This window comes from Python bivittatus, unplaced genomic scaffold (genome assembly GCF_059951505.1).
Source record: "Python bivittatus isolate LINGU-HERP-01145 unplaced genomic scaffold, Pbiv_v1 ctg000310_np1212, whole genome shotgun sequence".
In the NCBI taxonomy this organism is placed as follows: Eukaryota; Metazoa; Chordata; class Lepidosauria; order Squamata; family Pythonidae; genus Python; species Python bivittatus.
Window position 1 is genome coordinate 1809780 of NW_028277054.1, and position 19076 is coordinate 1828855.

General features: G+C 52.2%; 1 protein-coding gene across 1 annotated transcript; it reads right to left on the reverse strand.

The window, feature by feature from the left end:
• Positions 1-3358: 3358 nt before the first annotated feature.
• Positions 3359-18220, reverse strand: PPP5C (protein phosphatase 5 catalytic subunit). Its single transcript, XM_088139774.1, has 13 exons — positions 17989-18220; positions 14930-15171; positions 14663-14810; positions 12428-12549; positions 11595-11660; positions 10741-10839; positions 9791-9896; positions 8170-8312; positions 7867-7954; positions 7275-7315; positions 6170-6348; positions 5374-5455; positions 3359-5242 (listed from the first exon to the last, which is right to left on the reverse strand). Exons 1-13 carry the CDS (start codon positions 18131-18133, stop codon positions 5180-5182), a joined length of 1524 nt encoding a protein of 507 aa, XP_087995900.1. The 5' UTR covers positions 18134-18220; the 3' UTR covers positions 3359-5179.
• Positions 18221-19076: the final 856 nt, after the last annotated feature.

Genomic DNA, 19076 nt, shown 5'->3' on the forward strand with positions numbered 1-19076 from the left:
TCCTGGTCACTGCTGGGGAGTGGACTAAATGTCCTTGGAGGTCCCCTCTTTTTCTCAAACCCTGTAACCCTAACTTCAAAACCTGGCCAAGTCCCTCACCCCCTCCCCTTTGAATAGCTTCTCAATTCCAGGGTCTTTCACAGCACTTTAAGACTGGTGCTAAATCCAGTTTTATGGGCTGGTCTCAAAAGATCCAGGCACAGCTCTTAGGCACAGCAACTCTGAGATGGCAAAGTCAATTTTCAAGAGTGGGGGAGAAAGGGAAATGAGAGGGGAGGCTAATTCTACTTTTGGAAATGCTTGTGTCTTCATACCTCTTTGCCACGTTTAATTTGTCGTGGTGTCACTTGGTGCCTTTGATCGCTTGGACCCAAGCAACGCATGTGGTCTCAGAGTGGCTGTATGGTACTCGGGTTCACACAACTGGACAGTCTTCTTCCTTGTCAACAGAACGGAGATGCTGAGTTGAAGAACCTCCGTCTCTTCTGGTGACGCTTTTATCCTGCAAGCAGATGTCCTGCATTTACTAATCACCCCTGTAAGGTACCCATCGGTTGAATGGCTAGTTTGAATACCAAACCACTTCCTGCACCACCACTGTATTTGGGGTGTTCAAAACAAACAAGTTTTGTGATACCTTATATGCTTTCTTTTCCCACTGAGTTCTAGTTTGCAAAAGTCTGTGCTTTAAAACCGGTCTCTTCACTCAGAAGACTAATGTTGTAGCCACAATAGACCAACAAGAAAATCTGTCTGGAAATGTGAAATTAAGGCGAGGTGTCGTTCTCTTGGACTTGATTATATCTTAAATGCAGATTTGGATTATATTTTGCATCTCTAGATAAAGAGATCGATGTTAGATGGGCTAGCAAGAGAGGACGTAAACTCAAGGACAGAGTCTTGTGTTAATATATGTTTTTTAAAAGGGCCCCTTTGTGTGTTCTAAACTGGGCATAAAGTCAAGTCCATCCACTTTTACTCCCTCAGGAGACTTTGTGGCCACAAACAGCAGAGTGCTATGGTTAAATTGTCTTTGGGCACTTGGAGCACATTCCCCTGAAAACAGCTCTGGAAGAAAATCAGCACCAGGTGTCCCCCACTTCTTAAAGTGTTTTTCTTTCTTTTTCCAAACTCGGAAACCAGGAAAAGTAAAAGAAGTGCTAGATATACTTCAATAGGAAATGTTCTGGTCTGCTGGTGGGCCCCTGGCTGGGGAGCCAGGAGAAGGGAAGTTGCCCCATTGTCATCCTGCAAAGAGAGGGGCTCATCCCAACAGGGAAAAGACCCCCCCAAAACAGGACCAGCCCTTGACTGTTTGTTAAGGCATGATCAGGCAGCTAAGCCTTTGATACGTCTGCTCCAGTTTCAGCAGCCCTCATAAAGCCCCCTTTGTTCTTTTGGGCAGAGGGGGTGGGTGGGATTCAATGGGTTTTGGGGCTGGGAAAAAAGAACTCCCCCTTCCTGCCAAAACAAGGAGGAAGACCTTCTTCAAGCCCCCCAGCCCACCCTGAGGTGAAATTAACTCTTAGCTCGCTGGTAGCCATGTCTGGAGAGGGAAGAACGGCAGAGGTGGATTAAAACTCTAACCCTCTTCTCCACTCCTAAAATCTTTGCTCTGAATGGAGAAGTGCCCTGTAGTGTGGGCGTGTTTCCAGGCGAAAATTGGTGCAGGGAAGATGTTTGGCTGGAGCTCAAGGTATGGCACGTCTCTGAGAAAAAAGTCCGGGATGGAAAACCAGTTCCACCGGAGCTGAATCTTGAGGCAGATGATGCTCAAACCAGATTTCTAAAAAAGGAGGAGGACAGGGCCACAGATAAATTCCTGTCCACACCCACTCACCCAGAAAAAGGCGAAGGCATTGGAGCAGAGATCAACCCGTTGCTGGCTTGGAGCCCCCTTTCCTGCCACGACGGCTCAAAGAAGCTGCCTGCTCTTTGGCGGGGAAGGGAGGGACTTCCCTGGCGCTTGCCAGGAGCCCCCCCCCCCATGCCATGCAGACAGCTCAGGAATAAACAAGGCATCTGCCTCCAGCCAGATGATTGTGTGGATCTGGGCCAGGCCCTGACAGCTTCAGGAAAGCAAACATTCCAGAGTCTGCCTGGGCAAGTTGATCCATTCCCCCGGTCCTGAGCCGAGCCTTCGCTCCTGTTTCTTCATGTCATTCTTTGTCGTGGTGTAAACACTTCCTTCCTCTGTTTATGCATTCTTTCAGGTTGGCCAAAAAAAGAAAAGGGGGGGGGACCCTTTAATATTACCCTTGATCTTCAAGTTTTCCCTTTCTTCAAAAGAAATGTCCCCCCCCCCCCTTTTTGATTCAGATTGGTACTCTAATATATACTCAAACTCTTGGACAAACTACAATTGATTCTACGGCAGCCCTTGGGTCCTCCCCTCTCCAAAAACTTTTATACTGATTCTCCCAACCCAGGACTGGGGCTGGCAGTGCCTCAAAGGGACAGCTATGCCTGGTTTGGGCAAGGTGGGGAGAGAGAGGGAAAAGCCCAGCCGGGTCTTTTATGCCTCTGATGAGCAGCTTGAACGGCACACAGGAGGAGCGGGTCCCCAAACTGACTGCAACGCTTGTGTGGGGTTCTGGGGTTCAGCAGCAGCTTTTGCCACGGAATAGCTTAGAACCAGCTGGCATTTGCAATTTGAGCCGCTTTCTGTGAAGACAAGGAAGAGGGCTGTTTTTTCATCAGATTTCTCTTTGCTCCCTCCCTCCTTTGTCCCTTTAGGGCCCTTCCAGAGAATCCCAGGGATTCTGTGATCAGGGCCCTGAAGCTGCCGGTTGCCTTCTTTGGCCAGAAGGTGGCAGTGTTCCCACTCAGCTCTGCTTCCCTTCCCACCTTGACCTCGAAGACGCTCCACCAATCGACAGGCGTCCCCAGTTTGGCCCACTCCACTAGGAATTCTGGGAGCTGTAGTCCAACCTGGGGGCCAGGCTGAAGCCCTGCTGTAGGACTTAGCTTAGAAATGAGCAATGATCCCAGACTGGAGTCGCGCAGTGCCCAAACGCAGCATGCTCAACCAGAGTTTACTAAATAAACTCTGATTGGATTGGCTGCACAACATGTTAAGCTATAAACCATGGCTTGTAAACCACAACTTGCTGATGAAAGTCAAGCCAAAGCCCTTTCTGGGTCATCAAGGTTGAATGTACAGATCAGTGTTTCTCAACCTTGGCGTCTTGAAGATGTATGGACTTCACCTCCCAGAATTCCCCAGCCAGCAAAGCTGGCTGGGGAATTCTGGGAGGTGAAGTCCATACATCTTCAAGACGCCAAGGTTGAGAAACACTGGTGTAGAGGATTTAATCTTTTGGAAGTGAGAAAGAAAGGCTGACGCCAAGCTGGCAAGTCTCTCCATAGTTATTTTATTTTAACATCTCTTGTTTAATTACAGACAGTAAAATAGCTCAGTAGGTAGGAGGGTGAGTGGCAAAGGAATCCTGGATGTATATAAAAACCCTCCATAGTCAGCATGGGGAAAACAACACCCAAAGTGCTTGTAGTATATTTGCTTGCTTCTCTTCTTCTCAGCCACAAAAGTAAAAAAATAAAACAAGCAGCCTCGCTTCGGTTTGGGAAAGCCGAGAGAACTCTTTCCCAGGGCAAGAGTGAACGTGGGGAGTGGGGGGGGGGGGGCACGCCGGGCATGTGAAGGGAGGAGGAACGTTGAGTGCCACCTAGAATGCCACCACCCTGTTCCCGTCCCCAGTTCCGTGCTCCCTCCACAGCCCTCTTTTCTTTCTTTTTCTTTGTCACAGGTTTCTGAGGAAGAGGAGGAGGATCGGGGTCCCCTCGGCAGGCAGAGGACGTCGCCTCCGCTGCCGGGGAAGGCGAAGGGGGGCCGTTTCTCTGTCCAAAGAAACGAAAGGTCCGTGAGATTTCAAAGCTGGAAAGGCCCTAGACCGCGGGAATCGCAGAAGCCTGACCACCCCGGGCTAGGAGAATTCTACCCAAAACCATCACCGAGAGGCGATGCAGGAAAGTCCTTTAGGACTTGGGAACTGAGGCAAGGCGAAGTGGGGTTCCCCTGGCCTGCATCTCTCAGGATAGCAAAAGGAGAGGTCTGCAGAGATGGAAGGATGGGCCCCAGGACATCACCCCCTTTCCGACTTCCCAGAGGCATCCCGGCCTTCGCTTGCAGCCTCACCGTGCGGTGGCTTGAAGCCGGCCTCCGGTGAGTCAGCTGAAGATTTGGGGAAGAACTGAAGGTTGCTCTTTTAACCGTTTTCCAAAGCTGGGTCTGAGACAGGAGCCGGGGCAGGCTCACCCTCACCCCCCGCCTCGGCTTCTGACATGCTGCCTACGGTTTCCTCCACCCCTCCCAGGACCCACCTGCAGACACACTCGGGGCTCAGGCAAGCCAAGCGCCCGTCGCCCCCAAGATGGCCAGGAGCCTGGGGTGCTGATCGAGGGTCGGGTCCTTCCTTCCTCCCGGCCAAGAGAGGGCAGATAGGAGCTTCCCACGGATGGACAGAGCCTAATTGGGGTGGGGAGGGGGGGAGATGGCCCTTTCGCCAGCATGTCCCTCTTTGGAATGGCCCCTGACCTTTGGCTGCCACAGCTCAGGACATATTAGCTGAACTTTGGCTCTAACAGATGCAGCTCAGCAGAGGAAGGAGGGGGGGAGGGCAGAGGAAAACTCCCCACTCGGAGACTTCTGGTGACGAGAGACACCGTGCTGGCCAACAAGCAAGTGCCCCCTTCCCCACCAGCTCTCCCCTCCAGACTGTACAGCAGCAGGGAAAGGAAGAAGAGTATGAAAAGAACTGAGAATCTAGGGAATAAATACCGTCTTCCAAAATATATATTTTTAAAAATCATTTGTTTCTAACGCTCTGACTGCCGTTTCTCTCACGGGCGAGCATGCAACATGAGCGAGTATGGGAAAAGACCCACCTCTGGTCCACCCCTGCCTTTGGAGGAAAGGGGCTCTCCCCCTCAACCCCACCCTGCCACGGACTTCTCAGCGCCTCCGCTGCCCCTTGGCTGCCCCGCCCTGCCCCGTCCCCCTGCCTGCAACACAATCCTGCTTCGTAGTGAAGGCTGATGTTGGGAGAAATGTTAAAAAAAAAAAAGGGGGGGGGAAACAGAACAAAATCACTGTCCCTGCCCAGTGTGTGGACTTCCAGGCGGGCTGGGAGGGGGCCGGTCAGCAGTGGTGGAAGGCAGCTTACATCATTCCCAGCTGCAGCAGCGAGTTGGCATAAACCATTGGCTTAATGTTCGGATGAGGCTGGGGAAGGAAGGAAACCTCAGTGAATCCACCCGCCTTCTCCTCCCAGGGAGCCTCGCCCGGATCACAGAGCCCAGGGGAGGGAAGGCGGAGCGCGAGGCCCCCGCCTCGCCCCACGAGCAAGGACTCACCACTGCTGTGAACTGGTGGAACTCTGGCCGCAGGTCCCAGCCTTGCAAATGGATGTAGGCCCCTTTATTACCCATTTGGTCACTAGCAAAAGAGGGACGGAAAAAGGAGGTTGGCCCAGCTGTTCTCAAAGCAGCCAGAGGAGCAGGGAGAGTGGGAAGCGGCTCTTTCCGGGAGGAGCTGGATCGCAGGGGTTCACTACGCTCCCCGCTTCGCTCCCAGGACGTGCAGCGCTCCTTAGGAGAGACCTGGGTTTGAGACAGTTCCTGCTGATACAGCCGACCGGCTCTGGGGTAGGAAGCAGGTCCCGTTGCCGTTCCTTTGTGTAAGGGGGGGCATTACATAACCCCCCTTCCCCAGCAGCAAATGGCACAAAATGCCAGCTGCCCTTAGCAGTCGACAGCATGGCCAAGGGTGGATGAGAAGGCAAGCCAGCCCTGTTCCATTTAAATAAAATCACCCCCTTGCAGATTAAAAAAAAACAACATCTCAGGGCAAATGCAGAGCTAGAACTCCACTGAGAGGCTAAGTTTCTACATGCTGGGAGCGGGTTTTTTCCTTCCCCTTCCGGGGAAGGGCATTCAGCTAATCAGCGAAGGTGCTAATGATGATTTTGCAAGAGATCCTCACTTAAAGGTCTCAATGTCAATCCATTTATGAAAATAAAAAAATGTGAATAAAATTTAAGGGATGGAAAAGGGGCTTCCCAACTCCTCTTGATTTCTGGCTACCATGGGTCTAACTTTCCTCCTACAGAATCCATTCGCGGGGGTCTCCCCAACTCCCTCCCGGACTCACCAGTAGTTGGGGGCCGAGAAGACAGTGACACACTTCCCATCGTGAGCCACCTCGTAGCCCTCAGGCTTCACCTCATGGCTGCGAATGATGTAGTCTAAATGGTTGCGCTCCAGGAAACTCTTGGTGACATCAGGCCCAAACTGACAGCTCACGCCCCGCTTGCTGACTGACCGGCCGTTCTGAGAGAGAGAAACAAGGGGAGCTCCTGTTTGGTCAAAGACAGCTATAACAACAGAATCTTGCAACCCTGATTGTGCTGGACCTCCTCCTCCTCCTCCTTCAGTAAATCAGGGAGGCATCTGAGCTGCTTCTGGACTGTGGCTGAGCTGTTATCTGGGGGTTGTGGGCCTAAAACTGCTTCAGCCCCCTTTGCCTAAACAGCACCTGCATATCTCCATCACGACCATCTTCCTTACTCTCTACAACGGTGGACAAAGTACCCAGAGGCGGATGGATGGAGATGCGGCTTCCGTACTTCGATGAGGCTTTATCTCAATTCTGTCCTCCTCTTAAAACTGGGGGGAGGGGAGGATGTTGTTTTCGATGGTTTTTCCCCTCCCTGTAAGGAGCCTGCAGCTCTATGAACATCCCTACCAACCAGAACTATTTTCCTCGTGAGCACTTGCCTACACAGCATTTTCCTATTTGCAACACGTTGGCTGGGTTCACAGAACATACTAAAACCTGAAACCCACTTAATAAACACCATTTCTTTGTTCCTCAAACATGCAGGGCCTGAATGTACTGACCATAGTTTAGAATCACAGCCTGGTTCACACAGGAAGTTGCTACAACAATAGCTGCACTTCTCCCAGCATGCTGACCCACAAACCCGCCAACCCCATTCCATCAGGGATTGGTGCGTTGTGGAAAGCCAGGCGCAGGGATCCAAGAGAAGGGGAGGGGGATTTTCAATTAATGGCAGCTGAAGAAAGAACCACATCCAATCTTGGAGAATCAGGAGCTTGGGGAGGGAGAACAGCTGATTCGAAGACCACGCGTGTGCAACGCCAGGCCAGGATTCCAGGGGTGAGTTGGGGCTTGGATGATGCTAAAAGCTGAATCCTAAGTTGAAGGGCACCAGGAGTGCCAAAGCCGGACTCACCTGGGGTTGGGGGTCTGACCAGAGCAAGTCACACATGGGACCTGCCCAAGAGAAGACAAGAGGTCAAGTGAGGAGAACAAGGAAGGCAGGAAACACAAAATTGACAAGACCAAACATTTGGCTAAATCTCACTTGGTTTTTGCCCATCGACCAGAACTCAGGATGCCAATCTGCCTGTCTTCACCAGCAGCCTCCATGGGCAGATATGATTCTCCCCGCAACCCTGGCACATTTCACTGCTAGGCCAGGCCATCTGAGATATTTTGGCATTCCTAACCTTCTGCTAAAGGACCAGGAGGTAAAGTCCCAAATAGGGGGGTATATATGCACCCATAAAAACCACCTGGGATAAAGTTTAGCGGCTTCCTCCACCTCCAGAGATCTCAGACCACCAGACCATCAGCCATGATGGTCATGCAACGTGGAAGCCGCAGCCCAAAGGGTCTGGAAGGTGGTTGGTTGGGGAAAGTCCAGCAAAGGTGTGCTTATTCAGGCAAATGGGAGCCCCACGAGAGCAGGGAGCTCCCTATCCAGCTAGACACCCGAGGCGATCATACGTCCCTGGAACTCCCCCGCCGCGCCTTTCGCTCACCTGAGTCTGGAGGCTGACGATTCCTCTCAATCTTCCTTATATCGTCTAACATGACGCCGTCTTCACTGAAGAGTCCACCATGCATTATCTGGTGGGGGGGAGCTGGGATCAGTCTGAGCCAGACTGGGGTGTCTGAAGAACCTCAGGGGGGCAGGATCACCAAAATCAGATAAGGTGGCCACAACCCAAAGTATCCCACAGGCTTCAACCACGGGGTCACAACCGCTATCTTGACTTTTTTTATGCTTCCTGGACACCCCGGCCCTGTCCGTCAAGCCCAAGCCAGCCCCACAGCCTCCTTACCAAAACTTTGCCGTTGATGCACTGCACCAAGGGCAGCCATTCAAAGACTTCACTGAAGAGCTCAAACATCTGAGCCGTGTACTTGGCTTTGACCTCGCCTTCGAACCCGTAGATCTGATTCATGTTGTCCGTTTCATGGTTCCCTAAAGGGTGGGAGGAATCGGGAGGCATGAAACATCCAACCCAAAGCGGTTGTCGCACAGGCTTGCATTTTCCAGCCAAAGGAACTTTCATGCCCAAATAAGGTTGGGACAGGCAGGGGCCAACTTGAGGGGGCCCTGCTTCCTCGCACACATGGAGTGCTCCGGTGTTGCGTTGAGCAGCGATTGGGGATACACATTAGCTCACCTGAGTCAACTGGGGTAGTTAATAATCTGTATAAATAAATAGGCTCAACACCCCCCCCCAATACCCCTAAAAGCAGCCCAGGTAGCTGTGGCTCCCTCAAGCGGAGACTGCTGGCTGAGCAAGTGGACAATGCTACCTAGGGTCCTCTAAATTGGTTGGTCTCCAACACTGTAATCCTTAACCCTGCCAGCTATGCTGAGCAAGACTTAAGGACCTATGGCCTTAAACATCAGGAGGATCCCTCCCCTCCCCTCCCCTCCCAGCTGAAAGATGGCTGATTGGGGCCAGCCCTGTGATGAAGACGCTCTGGGCAGCTTCTCAGCTCAGGGTCCTTCTGGTGGGTTCTTGGATGGCATCTCTCAGCAACCCCCGAGCTGCTCCTCTACACCGGTTGTCAGGGGTGATAAGGCTTGAAACTCATCTGGAAGGCACTAGGCTGAGGAAAGTTGATTTAGAACATCTTCTCATTTCAAGCAATTGCAAGGTGGTAGCATAACTATTCAGGAGACATTTTACACCCCTGTTTTGGTTCAAAGCAAGCCTGAAAGATGTGAACCATGATCACTGGGGATACGCTCACCTGGGTTGTTTGGTTCTGGTATGACAATAGCAACTTGGTCAGGGAGATTTGCTTATCCTGGTTTATGGTTTAGATGAAGGGTATCAGCCTTGCCCAAGGAGATATATTCAATAAACCACAGCATGGCATAAGGGCCAGGTCACTATCTAGATCAGTGTTTCCCAATCTTGGGGACTTTCAGATGGGTGGACTTCATGGACTTCCCCATGGCTGGCTGGGGAATTCTGGGAGTTGAAGTCCACCCATCTGAAAGTCCCCAAGGCTAGGAAACACTGATCTAGACCTAGAGAGAAACACAATCTCAAGGGGAAGGTACAAGCGTCATGCTCAACCGTCCAGATACAAATGCTTATACATAGCACTAAAGTCTTGCCATAAAATGCTGTTGGGGAAAACTTCTCCTGTCATCCATCAGGACCTAAGATGGCAATAGCCAGAGTGGGGTGGGGTTTTTTTGAAAGGGCTTGAGAGGGACCAACAAAATACTGTTGTTTTTTATATTTATTTGGATTGTGTTTCTATATGACGTTAGCCCCCCAGAGTTGGTATGGCAAGATGGGTGGCTATACAAATCGAACGAATGAATGAACAAACAGCACAACGTCGAAAGCAAGCACGCGGCTGCCTGGGAGCGGCCAGCCTGCCATCCTGCCCTTCCTTTACCTGCAAATATTTGGAAAATCAGATGCTTACCTCGGAGTAAGTGGAAATGATCTGGATATAGCAGCTTGAAACCAAAGAGGGTTAGTATCACCTCCACGGAGAAGGAACCACGGTCAACAAAATCCCCATTGAATATCTGAGGGGGGGCTTGCTCAAGAAAAAAACACAGTCTACTTTAGGAAACCCAGTTCTTTTCCTCCCCTCCCATTCCACCAGCTTCTCTGCACCCACGCTCCTGCCTCAGGAGGCTCCTTCTTATCCCCCCCCTCCGCTCAAAAAACATTCTGCATTCTGCAACATCCCAGAGTTGTTGGGAAGGAAATCAAGCTTAAGGGAAGCCAAAGGATGAAACCAGGCCGAGAGGACGGACAGCTAGACGCTGCCGAGTTAATGCCAGCCACTTCGGGGAAACTGAACGAGCAATTGCAAAAACCAGCCAGTTGAACTTTTAGAAATTCCAGCTACCCTGCATTCTAGAAAGACTCTGAAGAAGTCTTGCAGAATCCTCTAGCTCAGTTTTTTTCAAACTTGGCTACTTTAAGATGGGTGGACTTCAACTCCCAGAATTCCCCAGTCAGCCATGCTAGCTGGGGAATTCTGGGCATTGAAGTCCACCCATCTTAAAGTGGCCAAGTTTGAAGAACACTGCTCTAGCTTCTATGAAATACTTGGTCCCCAACTGGTTTCAAGAAGCCTCCCTCTGTAAGAATGTCACAACGCAAAACCCAAGCGTGTCTGACGATCCCAGGGCACTGCCCAGCAGAACCCCAGAGGTTCACAGCCAATGGGGTGCAGAGATAGCTTCAGCTGGCCCCATCTCTCCTAGGTCCTGGCTTGAGAAGACAACAGGAAGAAAGGAATCCTGTTCAGGCTCGGACTGAACTACAGCTGGCCCAGAACCTAAACAGGAGCTCCCTTCTCCAAGGAGAAGCAGATCAGCAGAGCCTACAGCAACCCAGAGAAGTGCCATCAAAAGATACATATGGATTATTTTCCGACGGCAGCCCATTCAACTCAAATATATTCAGAAGGTCATAATACTGCCCATGGGTGTCTCCACAGACAGTAATTTTCTCTGTCTAGATCAAAGGAGAGAAAGGAAGACAGAGAGAGAGACAGCAGAGGTCATAAAGATGAGTCAGATATGAGCATTTATCACCATCCCAGGATACTAAATAAATCACAAGAGACCTTGTGCCCCAAGCTAATTCATAAGGGGACCCAGGAAAATCCTCTTTGGTGCTTTCAACCGGACATCAAAAGGCTTTGCTCTGCCTTGTCAGATACAAATGACCCCAGACGTTTTTAGAGAGATAAGAAATCCACAGAATTGGGACAAACTCAGGATACGAGCTATATAACCTGAGCAAGGCTCAGCAAGTGCACGTGCGTGGTGGTGACACAAATCCACCTCACCTAATTGCACAGTCCTGCTACCTCCACCCCCACCCCCACCTCCAAAGAGGTTAATGAATTCCTCAGGGGCTCCTAGACTGATCACAAAATTATTTCTCATTAGCGCTGGGAACTAGACGACCCTTGACAGGATGGGCCTGTTAAACAGATACACAAGCTCAAAGGAAACAGGTTGAACTGCGATGCACCAGCGGAACAAAATGAAAAGGACCTGGGGGTGGGGTGGGGGAATAACTTGGAGGTGCCACTTTCACACCAGAAAAAGGCAAGTTTCTGTCAGGGCATATGTAATCTGAGAGTGACTAGAGCAGGGTGTCTCAACTTTGGCAACTTTAAGATGGGTGGACTTCAACTCCCAGAATTCCCCAGCCAGCATAAGGAAAACACACAACTACCCCAGGTAGAAAGACACCCTTACCTCTTTTAACGTGGTTTCTACAAGGGTGGGGAGCTTAGACAGAACCTCTTTCACTTGCACCAAGATCTGCAGGAGGGAAAAAAGAGGGGCTGCTGACAAGCAGGCAGGGAGGAAAGAGGAATGCAACAACCCGGGTGGAGAATGAGGCCTTTTCCAATAATCCACTCTCCGGGTCAGCTCAGATTCAGGGAAGCGCTCAAATCTTTTACCAATATTTTAAAACAAAGACAAGACATTTCCAACGTTTAGGACCATGGACAACCTTAACATCCCCCACCCCAAAGCTTGATAGCACTTTAAAGACCAACGAAAGAGGGTTGAAAGTTTCCCCCCCCAGAATAACTTGTTTCCCCTCAATTGATCTTCCTCCATTGGACAAATTAGGCTGCCCTGTCTGTTAAATGCGTGCAATTCCTGCAGCTGACATCTTGAGAAGGAAGGTGTGCCTGATACTAGGAATCTGAGAAATCATAAAACCTTTAGATCTGCTCTTTCCACAGTTTTACCCTCATCTTTTCAACCACACAACCCTTCCGCAGGCCAGACAAACAATGGCTTTACACAAATGCTTCAGACTGTCCCGTCTTGTCTTCGCTCCCAAGCTGTGGAGAAGCTGGGCGGGTGAGCTCTGGGATGCTAGAAAAAACAATGGATGGAAACCTCCCCTCTCTGCAGGCCGCCAGATATGCTCCTGTGTCAGACCCCCTGCCATCCAGGTTACTTAAAGCAATGTACCATTACAAGGAACAGCCTCGGGGCTCTCTCCCTGCTCTGAATCCAGCCTTTCCATCATGTGACTGCATATAAGGGATGGGGAAGGGCAGGGCAGTTACCTGATATGCACATTTCCTGTGGAGCTTCTTCTGCTCCCTGTACCACTGCATCAGTTCCTTCATGAATTCCAAGGTCACCTTCCCATTCTCTAGTTTCGGGCCACTGTACTCGTCCTCGATAGCTGAGGAAAATAGGACAGGAGGACTGAGATGGGCAGAGCAGCCGCCACGGCTACGCTGGGGAGAAGCAGGACATTTCTGGATCTCTCCTTCCATGGCGGAACAGGAACCAGGCCCGGCGCTTTATTCCTCAGCGCAGCTGGGGCAACTTCTCCCCAGTCAGGCGCTGCCCTTTCAGTTTCTTATTAATTTTCTGATGCTGCGGGTCAAAGAAGGGGCACAGCAGTTCTATCACTGACCGGAGGGAGGGGGGGAAAAAAAAAAAGAGGGGGCCAGAAACTGACACACTGCCACCACATTTTAGCAGCATGATCTATAGTGGGAAGGCCAAGGATGCTAGAACAGGAGGGTGGAAGGATGGCGTGCAGCCTGTGTGCAGCCTCACAGCCCTGCTTTAAACTTCAAAACTTTCAGTGACTAAGACAGTCACTGAAGAACTTTCAAATCTCCCACTCCTCCGTGGAGGAATCTGGGTGAACTGAGAAAGCACCCTGTTCTTTTCGGCAGCTGTCAATGGCAGCCGAGCTGGGTCAGCTGTGTCTCAGAGAAGCGAGCCCTCTGCACTCCCAATCTTCTCACCAAAGACCCTCCTGATTGGTAAAAAAAAAAGACCCTGCTGCCGTCTTTTCAGCTGTGGGCAAAGCCCCCAAATCACCTGCTGGGGATGGAAGCGGACTACAGGTGGGGGCACACAAGGATTTCAGGACAGGCTGCTCCTGCGACATTTAGCAGACATGCCAAGATGCCCTTCCTGGAGTTAAGATGTGTGCAGCTGCTCTTCTGGAAATTCGGCTGAGCTGCCGATCTCAACCTATGGGAATTCTTCTCCCTGCATTTGCTGTCCAGCTTTCTTTTAAGGAATAGGTGGGTTGGGAAGAGCTGTGGCTTGCAGGACATTTAAATTCAGAACTGTGGACCCACCGGATGCCACTGTACAGCTGCTCAGTCCAGACGCCAAAAGATTAAGAGATCTGGCTGTTGTAGCAGCTGTCCCACTGCAAGCAACAGTCTATTTATTTTTACTGATTAAACTTCTCCATACGAAGATCTATTTACGATCCAAGATTCTGGTCTATTTTGGGCCCGAGCAGGAAGCAGGAAGCCCTGGCGCAACGACCCGTGTGAGAGAGCATTACTCATTGGCATGAGGCCGTCAGGCTCCCCCTGGAAAGGGCGGATGCTGGGAGAGCACGGGGGAGGCTCAGACCCCCTCTCTCCATTTCCAAGCCAGAGCATCAGCAGTCTCTGAGGGAACCTGAGGGGGCGCAGCCAGCCAGGCACTAAGCAGCTTAAAACAACGGCCCAAACCCCAGAACAGACGCAGGAGAGTGCCCCACTGGCTTCCCATCTTGATTTCTGGTTGAGGTGCATCACCTGACTCCACGTGACTATGTAGGACCCTGAAAGCATGAATCTCTCCCCCCCTCCCTCCCATGCTACCAATTTCTAATTTTTAATCTATAAATGGCAAGAAGCACTAATGACAGATTTAGGGAGATTAATAATAAAAAGTAATCCAACTTCATTCTGTCGGCCCACGTTTGTCCTTAAGGCCAAGTGCAGTCCCCAATGTCCCCCCGCCCCCAAACTGTAACCAGCTTGCAATCTTCCCTTAGGGCCTTTATGACAGCTTTCCCCCAATGGATATTTTTCTTCACTCAGAGAATTTACATCCCTCTTTCAGGCAGCACTCAGGAGAATACTGGATTTTTCAAATAAACAGGGAGTGGCTATTTCCTAGAGCGGGCAGAATGCAACGGAGGCTGAAGGCTCTGTGTAAACAGCCTGGAACCCGACTGACTCAGAGTTTTCTGCAGAAGCAGGAGTTTCCTAGCACCTGGGCAGAAGTCCCTCCAGAATTAGGTCAACAGCGAAGGAGCCTTCACAGCAGAGGAAGTCTGAGAGCCATGCGTGATACCCTACGCCCCCATTCAGGGAGGCTGGATGACTGGGCCCTCCGCCTCCTCTCTCCTTTTCGCTCTTGGGGCAGGTGGGACCGGATGTCCTCGCTAGCAGCCCCAAAGGCCTTTGGAAAGAGGCAATTGCAGGGGCTTGGGCCATGGGGCCCTGCTGAGTTTCCCAAGGACACCGGCCCCCTCTCCTGCCTCCACTCACTCATGTTCTCTATGTCCAGGGAGTCGACCACCGATCGCTTGTGCTCATCACTGGCAATGGCTCGCTCAAACGCTTTCTGCTTCACAATCTTGTGGCACTCCTGGTACTTCATCTTGGCATCCTTATCGTTTGGCTTCACCTTCACAACCTGGGGTGAAGTGGGATAGGGGAGAAAAAGTAGGAGGGTAGGCCTTGATAAATTCCACCCTGCGTCTAACCCCTTCTTGCTGCCCCCCTTCCTGCCCTCTCCCCACATCACTCGCTTACCGTCTCGTAGTCCCGCAAGGCTGCTTTGAACTTCCCCAAGGCCATGTTGCTGGTCGCTCGGCGGTAATAGCCTTTGATGTATTTTTTGTCCAAGTCGATGGACTTTGTGGCATCTGCCAGGGCGTAGCCATAGCATTCCGTCCGCAGGTAGGCCAGACTGCGGTTGGCATAATAGATGGCATTGGTGGGGTTCAGTTCAATGGCCTGGGTGTAATACTTGACTGCATTCTCGTAGTCCTTCGCTGTGAGGGAAAGAAAGAAGGAGAGCTGTAAAAAGAACAGCTTGAAGCTCCCTTTAGGCTCCAGGAGGTAACAAAGCAGAGGGTGTCCACACATGCAGAGAAAAAGGGCTACAATTCCTCTCCTTGGAGACTACTAAGGCAGAGGAGCGGTGTCCCACAACGGGTGAGTTCACACTACATGCAAGTCCTAAACTCACACTACAAAACACACTTGCATAACACGCTTTGCCCTGAACAAGGAAATCAAACTGACTGATGAGGGCCTGGTTCACACAACTTGCTAAGTTAACAGATGGCTTCCCGTAAAACCCTGAACTGGACGATCCAACTGCATTTTAGCCTAGTTTAGCATGTTGTGAGAACAAGAGCAGCAGAGAAACCAGGATCCAGAGTCCTCTTTTTCTTTTTCCGAGAAGGGGAAGAACATCCCACCGAAACAGAACTGCCCCAAGAAAGAATCCCCATTTCTGCTAGATGAACAGAGCATGCCAGCGCCAACCCATGGAAGCTCCAAACGTCGTGTTTTTGCAACTGGTGTAAATTTGAAGTCCACAGCACAGACACATTCCATTTTTCTCTTTCTCCCTCACTCCACCCCAAAGGGTGATCCTGTTGTGTTGCCCAATCTTTGCTAATAACGCCCCTACAGGAGTGCTAGAGTTTCAGTTTCTGTCGTTAGTTATTGTAAAACACAGCTGGAGGGCACACACTGAGAAAGACTGAAGTTCCTAGGGAAATCTGTCCTATTTATAATTCCCACCCTTGAAGCAAACTTCAACACAATGGTGCTGGCAAGGAGCTGATTGGGCTCTTAGACTGTTTTCAGCCACGTGGATTTTGTAATGAACTGTCACCTCCAAATCCCCCAGCTACAAGGTCGGCAAGAACGTTACTGCATATACAAAGTTCCCATGTTACGCAACAGGGATCCATGAAAGCCAGAATGAAATAGGAACTAAGAGGATATAAAAACCTCTTCCTTCAGGGCGTAAGCCACCCCTGTCAAGGGTTGAAGGAGAGCCACATTCTGGCAGTCCAAAATGCCTGAACAGTTTAATAACCAACTTCATCATAACGTGACCCGGGGGCAGAGCAAAAGTTAAGCACCATACGAGCAACGAGGCAGAGAAATCCATCATTAAAAACTAGTTTTCAAGGACAACGTTGGAGATGTAAGAACAAGGGTTCATGTGAGCCTACTCGGACCAAGATTGCTTTCTGCGGAATCCCCAAGGAGGCAAACAAATAGAATTTTGTTGCTTATTTTCTTATTCTGGGCAGGCAGCCTTTCCCAGTTTGTGAAAGAAAAAGCACATCTGTTTCTTTCCACAGGGAAATGACTGTCTCAGCCAGCCTATCAACCAAGCAACCTGCTGCAAAGAGCTTCTGTGGGTCTGGCCCGGCTCTCAGCAACATTCCCAAAGCTCTGCAAATTGCTGATTATAACAGATTTAAATGCTAATCCTCCAGATGGATCACTAAATGGCTCTTCACTAAAGATGATTCTAGTGGATGTTCAGACAACGAGCTGCATGCATTGTTAGCGCTTCTAGCGCTTCGCTTCGGGCTCCCTTGCTTGCCTGCAATCAGCAGAGGAAATATTTGTCCCATTCACTTTCAACTTGTCGGTGTAGAGGAAAGCAGAGATAAAGTTGATGAAGGAATGCAAGAATCCGTTAAGAGATAATAGCTTTACTGCTTTTTTTATTGTAGATGGTAAGCTGTCCAGAGTCATTCTGGAGCCTCCGTATCCAATGAATAAATAAATAAATCATGAGAGAGAACGGAAAGGACAGCCTAGTCCAACACTCAAAATAACTCCACCTTAAGAGGGGGCCCAGGGAGACTCTGCCAGGCTTTCAGGTTCTGCGACTGCACCCTACAACCACGAGGAGAGCTCCAGGAGCTCCTGCAGCGCCTTTTCCTGACCGGGCCTACCCTGAAGGGCCGGCAGCCGGGGCCTGGGCCAGGCGAGGACCTGCTAAGTCGCTGTTCAGCTCTGTAGAAACGCCTCGGCTCCCTCTGGGCCAGTCTGTTGGCGGCTGCGCGCCAGGAAGGCAAAGCCCGGCTGCTCTGGCCGCCCTGTGCGCTCTTCCTTCCTCCTGGCCCAGGAGCAGCTGCCCGCCCCCGCCGCCTGCAAGGGTGCTGCTCTGGGTCACGTCACGCCTGTCGACTCCGCCGGCACGGAAGCTGAGCGGGGCAGCCCTTCAGGCCCCTTCCGCGGAGAAGACCCTTCCCCGCCGGCTCCTTCCCACCGCCCACAGCCACACCAAGGCCCCCGCGCACGGGCAGCCGCGCCCGCGGCTTCCCCCAAAGACCCCGAGAGGGCCGGGCCGGGCCGGGCCGGGCCGCGCTGGCCTCCGAGGCCGCGGGAGGGGAGGCTCCCCGCGCGGGACGCCCCCTCCTCGAGGCCGGCCGGCCTCTGCGGCAGGCGCGGGCCTCGCCGGGCTGCCGCTCCCATCAGCCGCTCCGCCGAGCCGAGGTGGGAGCTGCAGTCCGGCTGCCCCGGGAATGGAGGGGCAGCCCAGCGCCCAGCGGGCTACAAGGCCCATCGGCCACGACGGCGAAGCGGGGGTGGCAGTCCCAGTCCAATGGCAAGCATGAGGTCACCCTGGACCACAACTCCCATCCGCCATGCCGGCCGGGGATAACAGGGCCCGTGGTCCAACGAGCCCAGACCACCCGTCGAGGAAGTCGCCTTCCCCCCGATGGTCGTAGGCCCCGCCCTCCAAGAAGCCCCGCCCCTGGCCCCGCCCCGCATGCTCCACCCCCGCCCTTCCTCCGGCCCCGCCCTCCTCCCTCCCCGGCGGCCGCTACCTTTGAAGTAATCGTTCGCCTGCGTCTTGAGGGCTTCGGCTCGCTCCAGCGCCCCCGGCTCCCCTTCCTGCGGCGGCCGCCCGGCGCTCCCTCCTCCTCCTCCGCCACCCCCGCCGCCGTTCTCCGCCCGCTCTCCCTCCGCCATCGCCGCCGGGCCGTAAAGCGAGGCACCCTGACAACCAGCGACGGGGGGCTGAGGGGGGAAACCCAGCAGCCGTCAAGCTCGGCCGTCGCAAACCACCGCTTAGCGGGAAAAGAGCGGGGGCGGGGCCTGCGGCGGAAACGTCAACGGGGGCGGGGCTTGGCGCTTGCAGCGGCCGGTGCCGTTCATGCGCAGAAGTGCCGCGAGGAAGCCGTTCGCTCTTCAGCGAGGGGGGCGGGGTTGAAGCGGGCGCCTCACCATAGAGAAGGCCATTCCTCCCTTGCAGGTGGAGCGGGCTAGAGCGCCGCTTAAGGCGGGGCAAGCGCCATGATAGGGCAGCCGTTTAGGACGGGGGCGTTTTAGGATTGGCCGCAGTGGCGTTCGAGGAGTCCGGATTGGTTACTTTGGTATGACTAAGAAGTAGGAGCATATGCGATTGGCCCATCTGAAATCCTCCGCACCGGCGTTCTCGGGAAGGAGGGGCCCCCTCGTGGAGTTGGGCATGGCTTGCAATTCTGGGCTAAGAAGGGAGTCGAAGCAGAAAGTACGAATAAGTATTGATAATGCGAGCAAGGACGCCACTGCAGCCGATACTTCCTGGTCAGGCTGTTTTTTTGCAACCCAGATCTGGTAGATCCCCGCAGTTTAGGATCCGCTTGTGCTAAGCCATGATTGGTTCAATAAACCATGACTGGCTGGTTCCCGTAACATGCTGAGCCACGAAACCATGCTTTAGGAAACGAATGGGGTGCATTCGTGCGACTCCATAAAGCAGTGTTTTTCTACCCTGGCTACTTTAAGATGGGTGGACTTCAACTCCCAGAATTCCCCAGCCAGCCATGCTGGCTGGGGAATTCTGGGAGTTGAAGTCCACCCGTTTTAAAGTGGCCAGGGTAGGAAAACACTGCCTTAAAGGCATAATATGGCTAGCTTAGTTTAGGCTAGT

Excerpts from the sequence above, each read along its gene's own strand:
- PPP5C (XM_088139774.1), bottom strand. The coding sequence starts at position 18,133 with ATGGCGGAGGGAGAGCGGGCGGAGAACGGCGGCGGGGGTGGCGGAGGA. Across the intron at positions 5,456-6,169 it reads TTCTCGGCCCCCAACTACTG|TGACCAAATGGGTAATAAAG; the intron begins GTGAGTCCGGGA and ends CTCTTTTGCTAG. Across the intron at positions 5,243-5,373 it reads TCCACCAGTTCACAGCAGTG|CCTCATCCGAACATTAAGCC; the intron begins GTGAGTCCTTGC and ends TTCCTTCCCCAG.